This window comes from Urocitellus parryii, chromosome 9 (genome assembly GCF_045843805.1).
Source record: "Urocitellus parryii isolate mUroPar1 chromosome 9, mUroPar1.hap1, whole genome shotgun sequence".
NCBI classification, from domain to species: domain Eukaryota; kingdom Metazoa; phylum Chordata; class Mammalia; order Rodentia; family Sciuridae; genus Urocitellus; species Urocitellus parryii.
In genome coordinates, this window is record NC_135539.1 from 20501920 (window position 1) to 20516276 (window position 14357).

A 14357-nucleotide genomic window follows, 5' to 3' on the forward strand; every position below is an offset into this window, starting at 1 on the left:
TTGAGGGAAGCTTGGAATGGAAAGGATCTGCACCAGGAAAGGGTGGAAGTGAGGAGGTTGCAAGAAATATGTGAAGTGGCAGGACTACTCAGTTCTGTAGTTATGGCTAAGATCTGCAGCAGCTAGGAACTGGTCTAGTTTCTGCTACACCCAAGACTGGGTGATAGGACAGGATTCACAGCACAGCCTGGGGCTGAATGTGGGGCCCTCATTATGGCTTCTTGGAATGCAGCAGCTCAGTTCTTAACCTGGAACCTGAGCTCTGTAGTTCATTGTGTGTGTATCTGCATCCTCAAAGCACGGGTATGTAGGAGATTCCAGGTTTTTCAAGGCATTCTGTGGTCCAGAGAGGCCTAAGAAGCTATTTCTAAACCCATCTCCTGTTAAAATGAGGAAATAGAGCTCGATAGCATTGATTAGGAGATGGACATTAGATGTGTCCAACAGTGCATCTTGGGCAAGATAAGCATAAATTGGGAATATCAGCACCCATTTTCATAGTGGTGGCTACTTTTGTCATGGGGTCTTCTGTACCCTTGAGTCCAAGACTGTAGCCTTATAAGACTTAAGTGGTGACACCTGTAGTCCCCAACTCTGAACCTTATCATATACTGCTAGTTAGACAGGAAGGAGCCTAGAAGAAAATTTGACAAGCTCTCAGCCTTTCTCAAAGCCCTGAGTAAGTAAAAAACAGAGGAAGGCCCTACCCCACCCCTTCTACCCTTTTCCTGCCCAGGACAGATCAACACAAAACTAGGGCTCTTTCCTCTTCTGTGCTCAGCCACCTCCCCTGGCCCACCCTGCCTTAGATGCCACAAGACACGGACAACAGACTCCCCCTTAAATAGTTGTTTATTGGCAGTGGGCTGGAAGGGGCGATGGAGTTAGCGCACACAAACACCACACACCAAAGTCACGAGGGAGGCAAGAGTGATGGGAAAGAGCCTGGAGCCCCATGTGGCCCCCTCTTGGAGAGTGAGTGTGAGCAGGGGCCTGGAGTGTTGAGGGGGCAGCCTGAGAATGCCTCAGCTTAGTAGGCATGGTTAGAGACGAAGAGGGACTCGCTGGCTGCAGCCCCGGCCTGACCACTTGGGGTGTACTTTCCTTGACAGGCGAGGCTGTTGGCCTAAGAGGGGAGAGGAGCCAGTGTGAGAAGGTCTCTTCTCAGAGTCCCTCCCATCCACCCAGACACACCCTGCCACCATCTGCCCCTGCCTTACCAGGGCTCGCTTGATGTACTCCTCCTGGGCGGTCTTCATGTTCTCCTTCTTCCCACCCCAGGCCTTCAGAGCAGAGGCCTGCAAGGCTCGGCCATAGGAGAAGGTCAGAGCCCATGGCTTCAGGAGGGGACACTTGTTGATGGCATTGAGATTGATAGACGCCTCCTCCTCACTCTGCCCTCCAGACAGAAAGGTGATTCCTGTAGAACAAGGGCCAAAATAGGGGTGGGGCTTTAGCCAGAGACCCAGGAAACAGGAAGAAGCCCTTAGACACTGCCCTAAAAAGCAGACCAGTTGGGCTCCAGGGTTGTAGGCACAGTTCATCTACCTCTGGGAGGTAGGCCTCACCGGGGACGGCAGGGGGCACTGTGCGGCGCAGTGCTGTGACAGTTGCCATGGCAATCTCTTCATGGGAGTACTTCTGGGTGCAGGCATGGCCTGGGGTGACCATGTTGGGCTTCAGCAAGGTGCCTTCCAGGTAAATGTGGTGGTCACTCAGAGCCTTGTAGACAGCAGCCAGAACCTAGAGGAGGGCAAAGTCAAAGTGGACAGGTAAGGTGTGAGCCCAAGGTTTGGGCTCTGCTGCCCATTCCACCACACCATCCCAGCTGAGCAGACAGGCAACCTACCTTCTCAGTCACATACTGACAGCGCTTTAAGTCATGGTCCCCATCAGGAAGGATCTCAGGTTCCACAATGGGCACGATGCCATTCTGTCAGGGGAGGGACAGAGTAGCCACAAGGCCTCATCACCTAGAACCCCACCCACAGGTCCTCACAGCCACTGGCCAGGATCTTATCTTGATGATGATAGGAATGCATGGCATCAAAGCCCTCAGTGGATTACTGCTGACAGGCATCTCAGATCCACCCAGGCAATCCCTATTCTGCCCCTCTGCCTTACAGCATGTCCTCCCAGGGCCCAGCCTCATGTTCAGTGCATATTGGGAACAGCAACTTTGGGGGAGGTAGGTATCTGGCAGATGGGGGGCAAGCTAGCCCATACTGGGACCAAATAAGGTGGGAGGTGGCCTTTTGGGGACCTGCAGTCCCACCTGCTGGCAGATGCTGGCATAACGGGCCAGAACATTGGCATTTTCCATGATGGCAAGAGACGAGGGGGTGTGTTCCCCAATCTTCAGCACACAGCGCCACTTGGCAAAGTCAGCTCCATCCTTCTTATACTGGGCACAGCGCTCAGACAGCCCATCCAGCCCTGAAGAGAAAACGAAGGAGTCAGAGCATGGTGGGAGAGGGAGGGATGCATCTCCACTCGCTGGCTGGCAGGGGAAAGATCCAAACAGTTCTCACCTTGGGTGGTGGTCTCGCCGTTTGTTCCCGCCAGGGGCACCACACCCTTGTCTACCTGTTGGGGTGGATGAGGGTAATGATCTCTAGTATCTTTTCCTCCTCCCTCAACCCCAACCTCACTTAATCTCTCACTGACCTCTCCAAGCTTGCCCATATTTTTACTTAGTTATAGCACCCAGACCTGTGAGGTGTGATGCATTGGAATATTTTTTTCCACAAGAATATTAACTGGATTGAGTGTCAGGACACCTGGGCTCTACCACTCACTAATGCCGAGCAAATGATTTTACCTCCCTGAACGTCTGGCTTTTCGCCTGTAATGCCTTGCTCTTAGAATTATAAGGATTAAGAATGCCAGGGCTGGGGTTGTGGCTCAGTGGTAGAGCACTCGCCTAGCACATGCGAGGCCCTGGGTTCGATTCTCAGCATTACATAAAAATAAACAGTACAACTAAAAAAAAAAAAGAAAAAAGAATGCCACTGTGGCTATAGTATCTGCCTAGCGTGCAGAAAACTATGGGTTTGATCCCCAGCACCACACACACACAAACAAGTCCGAGTACACCATACCATAAAGTCTGTAACCAAGGCTCCACCCTAGTCTTTAGACCCCCCAACTCAATATTCATCCCCTGTCCTATTAATCTGGATTCCTTTCCCTCACATTCATTCCCAAACTTAAATCCTGAGGCCCTGCTCCCTCACCTTGATGCCCACGACACCACCCTTGGATTTGATGACTTGGGGGAAGGAACGCCCATCATCCGCCTTCTGGTAGAGTGTCTCATGGAAGAGGATGACACCCCCAATGCAGGGATTCACACGGTCATCAGCAGTCAGCAGCAGCTGGCGGTAGAAGCGCCGATTCTCCTCGGTGTTCTCAGTGCCAATGGACTGCAGCCGCTTGGCAATGCTTCCTGGAAGGGAGCATCACATGGGAGAATAAAGAGATTGACCTGTCACTTCCAACCCTGGGCCCTCCTCCCACTCGTCTTGGGCCAGCACCGTACCCGTGGACTCATCTGCTGCCAGGATGCCCTTGCCCGGAGCCACAATGCGGCGAGCTATCTCAGACAGCTCCTTCTTCTGCTCCGGGGTCAGTGCTGGGTATTGGTAGGGCATGGTGCTGGTGGTAGCAGGTTCCTGGGTAAAGGAGACAGATGGAGGTTGAGTAGTTAGCTGGGACTTCTCATGGTCGCCCAGTGAAACAGGCCCCTTTCTTGGAAGTCAGGGGAATCGATCCCTACCTCCCCTGCCCCACACCCTGGCAGGTCCTGGGGCACTTCCTGTCCCCAACTCTCCCCTACACCCGACTTCCCTATACTAGGCCTGCCTCCTCCTGTACCTTTCCTAACTCTGTCTGTTGCTGGGTTTGTTGCTGGGTTTGCTCCTGAGTTTGTTGCTGGGTGTTTCCCAGCTGAGAGTGGGGTTGCCCACTGGCAACTGGGGGAAAGGAAAAAGCCATAGCCAGGGACAGGCGGGTCATGTTGAAGCCGGCCCCTTCTGGCTTGCGCCTTGCCATGGGGTCACCTTGCCTAGAAACAAAACCGAACCGAAGTATTTTAGAATTTAAAGGTCATGAGTAGGGCAGAGGGCCCCAAATCTCATGTGAAAGGTCCCAGAGAAGGTAAAGATCTGTGCATCCAGCCACACCACAACGGAGGGTGGGGGTGGGGGGGTGGTGTCTGAGATTAGAACCCAGATCTCCTGACTGCTATTAGGGTATTCCTTCCAATCCGCCCAAGATCCCAGGGCTGGCCCAGGCTCCAAGGCTCCAAGGACATCCCAAGGTCAGGCTTCTCCCCCCAGGGTGAGGGGAGGGTGTTAGGGAAAAAAGTAGGAGGCAATCGAAAGCCCAGGGAAGGGCAGCCCAGCAAGCCCAGTCGGAGGTGGAGGGAAGGGTAAGGTTCGCCCGTGCTCACTGCTCATACAGGGAAAGAGAATGTTGAGGGGAGGCAAGCGCCCCACCCCTTCCCTGAAAAATGCTCCTGTTTGCACGGCTGCAGCTGTTCCAGGCTTAGAATCAAGATCTCAAGGAAAGATAGGGAAAGTGTTAATGGGTCATCAGGCCCAGCTGAGGAGTTTTCCCCCAATACCAGGGGCTCAGGGTCTCCAGGGGCAGGAATCACCCGCCACCCAGTTGTGCAAATCCTGAGGCAAGTATAAGCTGCGTCCACCCCTCTTTGCCTTTCGGGATCTCTATCGAGGCAAAGGGACCCTACGACTTTGTACCGGGGGTCCCTGCAAAGATAGGGATTGGGGTAATGGTCCTTCATCTCGTCCTGCTTCCTCCCCCGCCATGACTCAGCGTGGTGCTGCTGCGTTGCGCAGCTGACCGAGGGAGCTAGAGCTGGAGAGGGTTGGGGAGTAGCGGCCTGGAGAGCAAGTCTGTGGGGTGGTAGTGGGAAGATACTGGCCACAATCCCCGGGTGGGGGCTCCGCGAAGGCGCCCGACCCGCCACTGCCCCAGGATCCTTCTCCATGGTTCCAGACCCTCGCACGTGGCTAGGGGCGCTCACCTGGCACAGAAGGGGGCGGGTTTGTGGGGTGCGGCGGCGGAGGGCGGTGGGCTGGCGGGTGGACTGAGATGCGAACGCTGCAGTCGTCACCGGAACCGGGTTCTGCGGCGCGTTCCGAGAGGAACGAAGCCTATTCAGATCCCGAGGGGGCGGCGCAGGGGGCGGGCAGGAGGAGGCGACTCTGGTCTTTTAAAGACACCGCTCCGCCCTCCACTGGGTTTTTTCCTTTACCGGGGACTGGAGGCGTCCAATTGCAGGCGAGGGACAGTGCGCAAGGCCGCCCAGAAAGGCGAAGCCAGGAGGCGGCTCTTGGGAGGGGACAAGGCAGCTAGAATACGATCCCTCCCCCATCCCCCCAGGACGTGACTCGGGCCACATCCCGCGGGTCGCCAGGGCCCTCCCCTCCCTTGTACTTCCCCCCCACTCAGTCTGGCGCGCTCTGGAGTGCCGTGACTCAGCCGGAATTTTGGCACGGGATGGGATGGGGATGGGGAGGTGGGGGAAAAGCGATAGAAGAATCAAAAGATACGAAGGCTGGCTTCTCTCCTCCCAGGTACCATCCCCGCGCCAGGGCAGCCCCAGCTTCCGGCCAGCGTGGTTGCATTGCATGTCACATCATAACCAAATCAAGAGGTCGGGCGTCTGCCTGCCTCGCCCGTGGGCTGTCCTGCTCGGTGCGGAGCTGATCCCTCCCAGTCCTTAACTCAGGCGCAAGAGAGGTGGGGAGAAGGGCGGCGAACGGAAGCACTGGGAGCGAAAGAGAGCGGCCTGGGCTTGCAGAGAGCCGTAGCGAGGCCTTCCCCTAGGTGTGGGGTCCCGCCCTGGCAAGGGGTTCCCGCGTCAGCGTAGAGTCGGGCTCCGGGCCGGGAAGGCCAGCCTGGCCTGCTCTGGCGCATGCGCTTTCGCCCGCTGCTGGTGCAGACTTGAAAACCAGACTGTGCGGAACTAACCGGCTAGGACTTGGCCTAAACAAGTGTCCCTGAACCTGAATTCCTTCTCCAATACAAAATCCACCCCCGCGCTGATCCGTTCCGATTTCCGCGCTCCCAGATATTTACTGAGCTTCCCGAATCCTTCCCCCATTCCGACCCCTTCGGCCCACCCCCACCCCACAGAGTTCGGCTAGCTGCCCACCTGCTGTGAGGCTGAAAGGGAGGCGCAGGCAGAGCGTGGTCGGCGGCGAGAGAGCCAGGCGGACACTGGGTTATAAGGCAGCTCCTGCCCTCCCCCCACACACAAATGTCCCCGACCTTCTCGGTAACCCCTGCCCTTTCGCCGCCACGGATCCCTGGCAAAGGACCTATATTTAGGGAAACCTGAAGCCCCTGACATTCAAGCCAGCGTGGGGCCCTCCGTGGGGGAAGGAGGAGGAAGCCTTGGGTCTGCCCTAGGGGGAGGAGGGGTCCCCTCCCACTCACCGGTACTTCAGAGGAAATTTCTTCCTTGGAGACCTAGACTGAAGAAGCTCTTGGTTGTCAAGAGAAATCAATCTTAGACCCGAGGTCTGTGGGGAGGGAAAGGAGTACAGGCAGTTAGATGGGGTGGCCACCCTGCCTCCTCCCATGCCTCCTCTGATTCCCTCCTCCCCGTGGCTCTGGGACTCATGGTGGCTCCTTTTTTTTTTTTTTTTAGAGGGAGAGCAGATGCAGGCAAATACTCACCTCCTAAAATAACCAAGAGTCCATGAACAGGGTGTGGTTGGGCACCCCTAAATCCTGACACTCAAGGCCAGCTGAGTCCCACCCATCATGCATCTGTGGTGAGCAATGCTCCCCGCATCCTCCAAATCAAATACAATAGTTTACTTGGGGAGGGAAAGAGGGGCAGCCTCTCTCCCTCCCACCCTCCAAAGGAGCTGCAGTCCAGCTGCCCAAGGGCTCTCTGAGCCCTGCCTTGCAGGGAACCCGGCCCTCCAGTTGCCAGAGTGGTGAGCCATTTGTGGTTCCAATGGCCTGGAGAAAAAGTGTCTTGGGGGCCCTGAGGGAGGGGAGCATGTGGGCCCTGGGGGCTGGCTGCTCCCCAAAGGGTAGGGATCCTGGGTCCTCATCGGAGCTTGATCTCAAAGCAGAGACAGTTGAGGCTCTGGCATTCAGGAAGTTGGCAGGAACAGGCACAGTCGCAGAGCGGGCAGCAGCGGGGGCACTGAGGAGCCCAACCCTAAGGAGAGGAGAGAGTGGTGAGGCAGGACCAGAACCGCAGTCTGTTTCCCTCCAAGGGGAGAAGGAAACAGAGGGGCTGTGGAAGTTGCAATTGCTAGTGGTATAGAGAGTACCATCCACCCTGTAATCCCAGAGATCGGGAGGCTGAGACAGGAGAATCGTGAGTTCAAAGCCAGCCTCAGCTAAAGGGAGCTGCTAAGCAACTCAGTGAGACTGGTCTTTAAATAAATATAAAATAGGCAGTTAGATGGGGATGCGGCTCTTTTTTTTTTTTTTGAGATCCCTGAATTCAATCCCCAGTGCCAAAATAAAGTACTATCCACCATTCCTGAGAATAAAGCTATTCCCTGTGCTGCTGGGAAATCAGCAATGAGGCAGTGTTCTAGCATTTCAGCTCAGGAGCTGGAGCCATTACATAAGGGTTCTCTCCTTCTTCCCATTGCTTATATAAGGAGGCTGAGCACCAGTGGGTCCTTGGTCTATGCTAGAATTGAGGTGTCCCAGTGACGGTGGTTCTGCTACAACCTCATGGCCTTGTGCAATTGAGAGGCGATAGGAAGAGAAAGCATGCGTGTTTTTCTGTCCATCATGAAAAGAATTGCAGTGGTTATATGGACTTCTTTCTTGGCATGAGACCCAACTGCAGGATGTCATTCATTGTTGAGCCCAACTTTGTGTAGGGCACAGACTACATTCATGAATGATTTTTATTTTTTATTTTATTTTTTAATATTTATTTTTTAGTTCTCGGCGGACACAACATCTTTGTATGTGGTGCTGAGGATCGAACCCGGGCCGCACGCATGCCAGGCAAGCGCACTACCGCTTGAGCCACATCCCCAGCCCCACTATTGATTTTTAAAACTTTCTAGTTTTCTTTGAAAAATGAAAATTTCAATTTTTTTAAATTTAAGATTATATCTTTTAATTATCACAGTCCTGAAGAGTGGGCCTCTTAATAAAACGGAAATAGAGGCTCAGAGAAGGGAGTGACCTGCCCAAGAGAAACAGTAAAGCTGGGATGGACCAGGGTCAGCTAGTCTTTAGGCCTACGATGCCCCAGTCTCCACTATCTCCCAGGACTAAGCATGTCAACTTAATTCTGGGGTACAAAGGCAGGCCAGTTTTTCTCCTGTCCTCCACTGGGCCAGTGTAGGGAACTTGGCAGGTGTCCAATATGCAGAAAAATGTTGAATGAATGGATGAATCTAAACACTTCATTTTTCCCTCTTTATGCAAAAATAAGAGGGCTTCTAAGCTCCAGGAAAACAAGGTCTGTTGGTCAGGGAAAAGGAACATCATGTCCTTACAGATAGGGAGACCTGACTCCTCCACTTACTGCTCCTCTGCCTGGGACAAGGATGATCTGCAACTGCCCCAGGCATGGACTGGAGGCAGGCCAAATGGCTGGAGTGGGACACACCCAGGATGGCTGTATGACAGAAGATTGGCTCCTTGAGGAGTAGCAGTCACAGTTGCACTGTTCAATCAGAGACTGGGCCAAGCCAGGAATAGGGGAATGACCTTTTCAACAGCTGAGGTTTCGGGGTGCGGTGTCAGATGACTGGTGAGATCAGTGTCACTAGGGTTCCAGCAAGGGGAGGGGATTCGCCAACGGCAGGCAGAGGGGTCTGAATTGGGCTGTGCTAATGTCTACAGAGGGAGAGGGCTAGAGGTGTCACGGTGGAAGGGAGAAATGGTTTTTGTGTGTTTGATGAGGGTGTGGTTTGGGGGTGTCTCTGGGGAGTCCCAGTTTGGGGATGATGTTGGCTCTGTGGGTTTTGAGGACCACACCATCATTCTGTACACAGAGCTGGTGGCTGAGAGCAACTATACTGCCCTTACCTCAGAAACAGGGTATTAAAAGCATTTCTTGGCTCTGTGCACTGAAGGGTTTAGATCCAGTCATTAATAACTGGCTAATGGGTTTCTTGACTCTCATAAGCAGCCATGTGGCTTCTGGAAGGAATCTGCTGTTTAAGTACATTAAACAAGGACTCCACAAGACTGTTAACCCTTGCATTTCTAGAACTAGGCTCTTTCACTTTGGAATTTCCCTTGATCTTCGTGAGGACCAGTCATCATTTTACAGATTACAGCTCAGGCTCAAAATTCAGAAAGGCCCAGGCTTCAATCTCAGCTTGGCTAATTCATGTTCTGAACCTCAGTTTCTCCATCTCTAAATCAACACAGCACCTGCTTCACAGGGTCACTTGGAGAGTCAGTGGGAAGCACTGAGCCTACACCTGATAGGAGCATTCTCACCACTGTAGTTCCAGTTCCCCTTAACAGTAATTCTCAACACTGGTGTGAATCAAAATCATGTGAGAGCTCATTAGAAGGTCACAAACTACAGTCCCACCCCACACCTACTGAGTGAGTGGCTTTCCCTTTAACTCCCCCACCTGCTTCTGATCACACACATGGCTGTCAATCAACCCACGATATACCCTCCTTACATTCTACAATAATTGCCTATTTCTCTCTGTCCATGTAAGCCCTGGGAGGGCCAGGACCTTGTCTGTGTTGTTTCTGCTGAGCCCCTGGGGTCCAGCACAAAGCCTCAACAGTGACTTCATAAATATTTTGATGAATTTTTAAATGAAAGGATGAGATCCTCACCATTTGCCAGTGAAAGCAACATGGCAGGCAGGTTTTTTCCTGAGAAAGGAAAAGAGCCCTGGGTTTGTGGTCTGGCTGGCCCAGTTGTGTGACCTCGGGCAAGTCACTTAGCCTCTGTGAGCTTAAATGTCCACAACTTTAATACAGGCAGAGCTCTGTCACCTTTGTGACTGTCATTGTTACTATAAGGAAACTAGCGAACACAGGGACTGCAGTGTACTTTGAGGAAAGAGCTTAAGGACAGAATGACCCTGCCTGCCCTTGGCTCTCTACATCCCTTCCTGCCCAGTTCCAGCAGAAGCCGGAGAGGTTCAGGCCCTAAAGTCTCCAGGTCTGGAGCCTTGCCAATCCTATAGCCTTGAATTGGCAGGTGGGGGGACCCAGTCTTTTTTTACAGTACATCTCACCCCACCCTCTCTCCTAAGGAAGAGATGCTTCCCTGTCAGTTTACCTCATGCATACAGACAGGCAAGGGGACTGTGTCCCCAGGACAGGGGGCCACAACTCACTTTGTAATTGGGCATCTCCTATAAGATAGGAATTTCTAGATAGAACCCAAGGTCGTCTTTTTTCTTCCCTTTTCCCTCTCATCAGTAATGCTGGGGCCCTACTCCTGGCTATCCCTGGGGAATCAGAAGCAGATTATTTGAAAGAGGAGAGCTCCTTGTCCCACAGTTTATTTTGAAACTCAAAACATCTGCCAGGAATTTGCAGCAAGCCCAGTTAGCCCAAGTTTTGACTTTGCTGGGGCTTGTTCTTTTATCCCCCACTTCCTCCTAGGGAGGTCACGGCTCCAAGGGCAGAAGCTTTGCTGTCTAATTCTCTGAGCTCAAAATATCACTGTTTAGAAAGGTGGTCGATCACTAAACATCTTTAAACCCACAAATGTAAAAATGGCTTGTCTTCGGTGAGCCAGACTTCTCCCCTGAGGATTCTGCCGCTGCTAGGACTGTGGAGCAATTTTCTAAGCAAGGCTTCGCTGGATAACACTGAAAAGCCATTAAACTTTCCCAAGCCAGTTTACCCCCCTGCAGAAAGGGCATAATAATACTTATCCACCTACATGTTCAGGCATGGAGAGGCGGCCAAGGTATCATGTCAAGTTTAAAGGAGAGGTAGCAGTTGTGGTGATATGGTCTATATGGTATGACTCCATTTTTGCCAAATAATAGTAAGGTGCAGCAGTAATAGTACTGGATATTAGCATATGAGGGACATACACAAAATGTAGCCACTTTGGATTTGAGAATTGGTTTATAAAGTGATTTATATTTTGTGGTTTTACATGTGTGCTTTGTAAATAATACTTTTTGTAATGCTTTTTGAAATATTTTGTAAACATATATATAAGTTTTTTAAAATACCCAACTAGCCAGGTATGGCGGCACATGCCTGTAATCCCATTGGCTTGGGAGGCTGAGGCAGGAGGACCACAAGTTCAAAGCCACCCTCAGTAACTTAGCAAGGCCCTAAGCAACTCAATGAGACCCTGTCTCAAAATATAGTATAAAAGGGTTGGGGACATGGTTCAGTGGTTAAGAACTCCTTGGTTCAATGCCTCTACAATAAATAAATAAATAAATACCCAATTCACATAACTAGTATGTATCAATTAAAAGTTAAAAGTGAAATAAATACCTAGATCACAGGGTTTCTAGGAAAAATAATAATGCCAATAAAGTGGTGTTCTCTGGGACATAATATTCACTTAATGACTCTCAGGTGCTCTGTGAGCTATTTTTCCTTTTTTTGTGTTTTTTCAGTCCCCATGAGTGCTCTACCACTGAGTTCCCAGACCCTTTTAAAAAACTTTTTGAAATGGATCTCGCTAAGTTCTTGAGGCTGGCCTCAAACTTACAATCCACCTTCCTCAACCTCCTGAGTTGCTGGGATTACAGGCATGTGCCACTGTGCCTGGCTTAGCTATTTTCCTTTTAACTACCATTTTCAGAAGTGTTGATTACATGCTGTGCATGTTGCACAGATCACCTTTCCCTGGCGGTTGCCCTATTTTCCTCAGGTAGCCGTCATCGTTAGACAGGACCTGATGTGTTGTTATGTTGTCTTCACATAGCTCAATACCTGAACCGTGCCTCACCTAGAGTTGGTGCTCAGTAACAAATGTGATTGAACAGAGGCAATAAAGGCACAGATCATCCCTAGATCAGAGCTCTGCGGGGCAGGGTGAGAACTCACAGCTTCGCTGGGTTGGGGGCAGCAGGCATCCAGGTAGCGGCCAGGGCTGGGCAGAGGGAAGTCACAGGCTTCTGCACAGGTCCAGCAACAGTCTTGTAAGGCACCTTTCTTCCTGCAGGGGGAGCTGCAGTCTACGCAGCAGCCCTGGGCCTAGGAGATGGGAGGGCTCACGATCCAGTCAGCAGCAGAGCAGGTAGGTAGGGACGCAGGTAGGTAGGGACGGCTGAAACTCCCTTTAGGGAGGGGGCGAGATAAGGATGGCCTGGGGACAGGGAGGAGGGACTCTTGGTCCCACGAAAAGGATCCATGCAGGGACTATAGGGTGAAGGTGCCTCATAGTAACAGTCTGAGATGAGGGGCAGATTGACTGGCATCCCGTTTTCCAGAACCCACCCTTTATTCCCCACGGCCCCCTCACCAGCAGGAAGTGCCTAGTCAGCAGCACTAGGCCCAGCAGCAACAAATAGATGCCCACGGCAATGAAGACGATGGCAGGAATGGGCAGCAGCAGGGGAGGGCTGCTGGCAGAAGCCTGGGTTGGATCCCATGGGCTAGAGGAGGCCTGGACAAGCAGAGGAGGGGGGGGGGGTGACAAGGAGGTGGGGGGGCAGCAGGAACACAGGAGGACACAGGGGTGGCTGGGGGAGGAGCAACCACTAGATCAGGGAGAAAGAGTCAATTGGATGACCCCTGACTCACCATCTTGTCCCCCAAACCTGCCTTTTCCCCTGTCGTCCCCATTTCACCGCCATCCAATACTTCTAGAATCTCCCAGGACTTAAAAACTCTTCTCTTCAGTTCGCTTCTCCAAACAGACCCCATCTCTAACCCCACTGCCACCACTTCACCCTCGCTCCCTGATGACTTGGTAGACTCTTTATCTTGCCGGGAACACCGGAAATGTGCCCTCCAGCTGTTAGTCCATCCAGGACCCTGTTTTTCTCCCAGCTCTTGTCCTAAGCTGGAAGGGCTGGGTAAAAAGCTCCTTCCCCAGCCTTAGCTGGAGGCGAGCAAAGTCAAGGGGAGCTGAGGCGCGGAGGGGGCCGCAGCAGGGTAGGGAAGGGGCCTGGACTCACGTCCATGGGGCAGGGCTGCGCTAGTCACTCCAGGAGCTGCAGAGAAAAAGAAGGTCCTGGGCTCAGAGACTGAGAGGGGCCGCTGGCCCGGATGCCCTCTCCTCCTCCCATTTCCCGTGTGGGGAAACTGAGGCCCACTAACGGCTCTGGTCTGGACCGTGGTGGGTGGTCCTGGGATGCAGGGGCGGCGCCTTCCTCCCAGGTCCCAGCCGGGCCCAGGTCACGCCCCTCCGCGGTCCCACACCCGGGCTCCCTCGGTCCACGCATCCACATCACCTGCACCCTCGGAGCCGCCGGCAGTTCACAGATTCCGCGCCCGCGCTGGGTCCAATCCGCCGTGGCGCCAGCACCGCCCGGGACCTTGCGTTGCTTCTTGCTGTTGCCATAGGGACCAGAGTGCCGCGCCTACGGCGGCCGCCGAGACTCAAACACCCTCTTCCCGCCTAGCTTTTCCCGCCTGATTTTCTGCCGAGGGTTCTGAACCGCCATCCTTTGGGCTTTCCCGCTGGAACTGAACCGGAATAGCGAACTGTCACCTGCCTAGGTCGGATCTCCTTCAGGCGCTGGCCGTTGGAGGTGCCGCCCTGGATTCTGGGTGCTGCAAAGGAAGGACTGAAACCCTGGGCTACTGAACCAATTTGCTGTGTGACTTGGCCCAAGTTAATGAGACTGAGTCTATTTCCTCATCTACAAAAAGGGGAGCCACCTGATTCACAGGAATATTGTGCAAATCAAAACTACTTGTTAATTGCGCGGAATTATTGAAAGACCCTAGCCCAGTTAGCCCAGTTACCTAAGGCCAAGATATGAAACCAAGATATCAGGCAGGCCATAAACAGGTTCAGGCGCCAGGCATGCTTTCCGGACAACCGGTTGAAGAACAGAGCACCCGCATCCTGAGGCATGAATGAATAAACCGGAACAGATAAGCAGGAACAGAAAGAATAGAATGCAGACCTGTGGTTTTTGGAATGCAGACCTGTACCCCCTAGGTGGCCTATATGCTAGATTTAAACAAACCAATAAGAAACCTGTTGCTTCCCCGCGCGCAAAACCTGTCCCAAACCCTATAAAAATCTCTGTATCCCCAAGCCCGGTGTGCCAGTTCACCAAGGCTCCGGCTGAGGTTCTACTGGGCACCCGCAGGCGCCTGTGTCCCAATAAACCCCCTCGTGCTTTTGCAGCCAGTGTTTCGTGTGATTCTCCTTGGACAGGGAAACGGGGGTCTTTCATAAACGGGGTGTTTTTCATTAT

At 52.8% G+C, this 14357-nt stretch overlaps 2 protein-coding genes across 4 annotated transcripts; both read right to left on the reverse strand.

Moving 5' to 3' along the window:
* Window positions 1–834: 834 nt before the first annotated feature.
* On the reverse strand, window positions 835–6564 carry Aldoa (aldolase, fructose-bisphosphate A). 3 transcript variants are annotated; one of them, XM_026380935.2, is made up of 9 exons: window positions 6469–6564; window positions 3542–3674; window positions 3237–3448; window positions 2532–2586; window positions 2276–2436; window positions 1850–1933; window positions 1569–1743; window positions 1221–1420; window positions 835–1126 (listed from the first exon to the last, which is right to left on the reverse strand). In XM_026380935.2, exons 2-9 carry the CDS (start codon window positions 3651–3653, stop codon window positions 1031–1033), a joined length of 1095 nt encoding a protein of 364 aa, XP_026236720.1. In that variant the 5' UTR covers window positions 3654–3674; window positions 6469–6564; the 3' UTR covers window positions 835–1030. The 3 variants fall into 3 exon arrangements, with proteins under 3 accessions (XP_026236720.1, XP_026236718.2, XP_026236719.1); XM_026380933.2 differs by lacking the exon at window positions 6469–6564 and adding an exon at window positions 6185–6268; XM_026380934.2 differs by lacking the exon at window positions 6469–6564 and adding an exon at window positions 5051–5156.
* LOC113176459 (uncharacterized) lies at window positions 6469–13525 on the reverse strand. Its single transcript, XM_026380940.2, has 6 exons — window positions 13380–13525; window positions 13104–13139; window positions 12446–12589; window positions 12028–12177; window positions 6712–7207; window positions 6469–6554 (listed from the first exon to the last, which is right to left on the reverse strand). The coding sequence occupies exons 2-5, from the start codon at window positions 13107–13109 to the stop codon at window positions 7094–7096; spliced, it is 414 nt and encodes a 137-aa protein (XP_026236725.2). The 5' UTR covers window positions 13110–13139; window positions 13380–13525; the 3' UTR covers window positions 6469–6554; window positions 6712–7093.
* Between the last annotated feature and the right edge of the window lie 832 nt (window positions 13526–14357).

What these genes read in the sequence shown, in the direction of transcription:
- Aldoa (XM_026380935.2), bottom strand. Translation starts at nt 3,653, where the DNA reads ATGCCCTACCAATACCCAGCACTGACCCCGGAGCAGAAGAAGGAGCTG. An exon ending in GTGGTGTCGTGGGCATCAAG is followed by an intron (nt 2,587 to 3,236) that starts GTGAGGGAGCAG and finishes CCACCCCAACAG; the next exon opens with GTAGACAAGGGTGTGGTGCC. An exon ending in GTCAGTATGTGACTGAGAAG is followed by an intron (nt 1,744 to 1,849) that starts GTAGGTTGCCTG and finishes GCCCTCCTCTAG; the next exon opens with GTTCTGGCTGCTGTCTACAA.
- LOC113176459 (XM_026380940.2), bottom strand. An exon ending in TGACTAGGCACTTCCTGCTG is followed by an intron (nt 12,178 to 12,445) that starts GTGAGGGGGCCG and finishes CCCATCTCCTAG; the next exon opens with GCCCAGGGCTGCTGCGTAGA. An exon ending in GCCCCCAACCCAGCGAAGCT is followed by an intron (nt 7,208 to 12,027) that starts GTGAGTTCTCAC and finishes TCCTCTCCTTAG; the next exon opens with GGTTGGGCTCCTCAGTGCCC.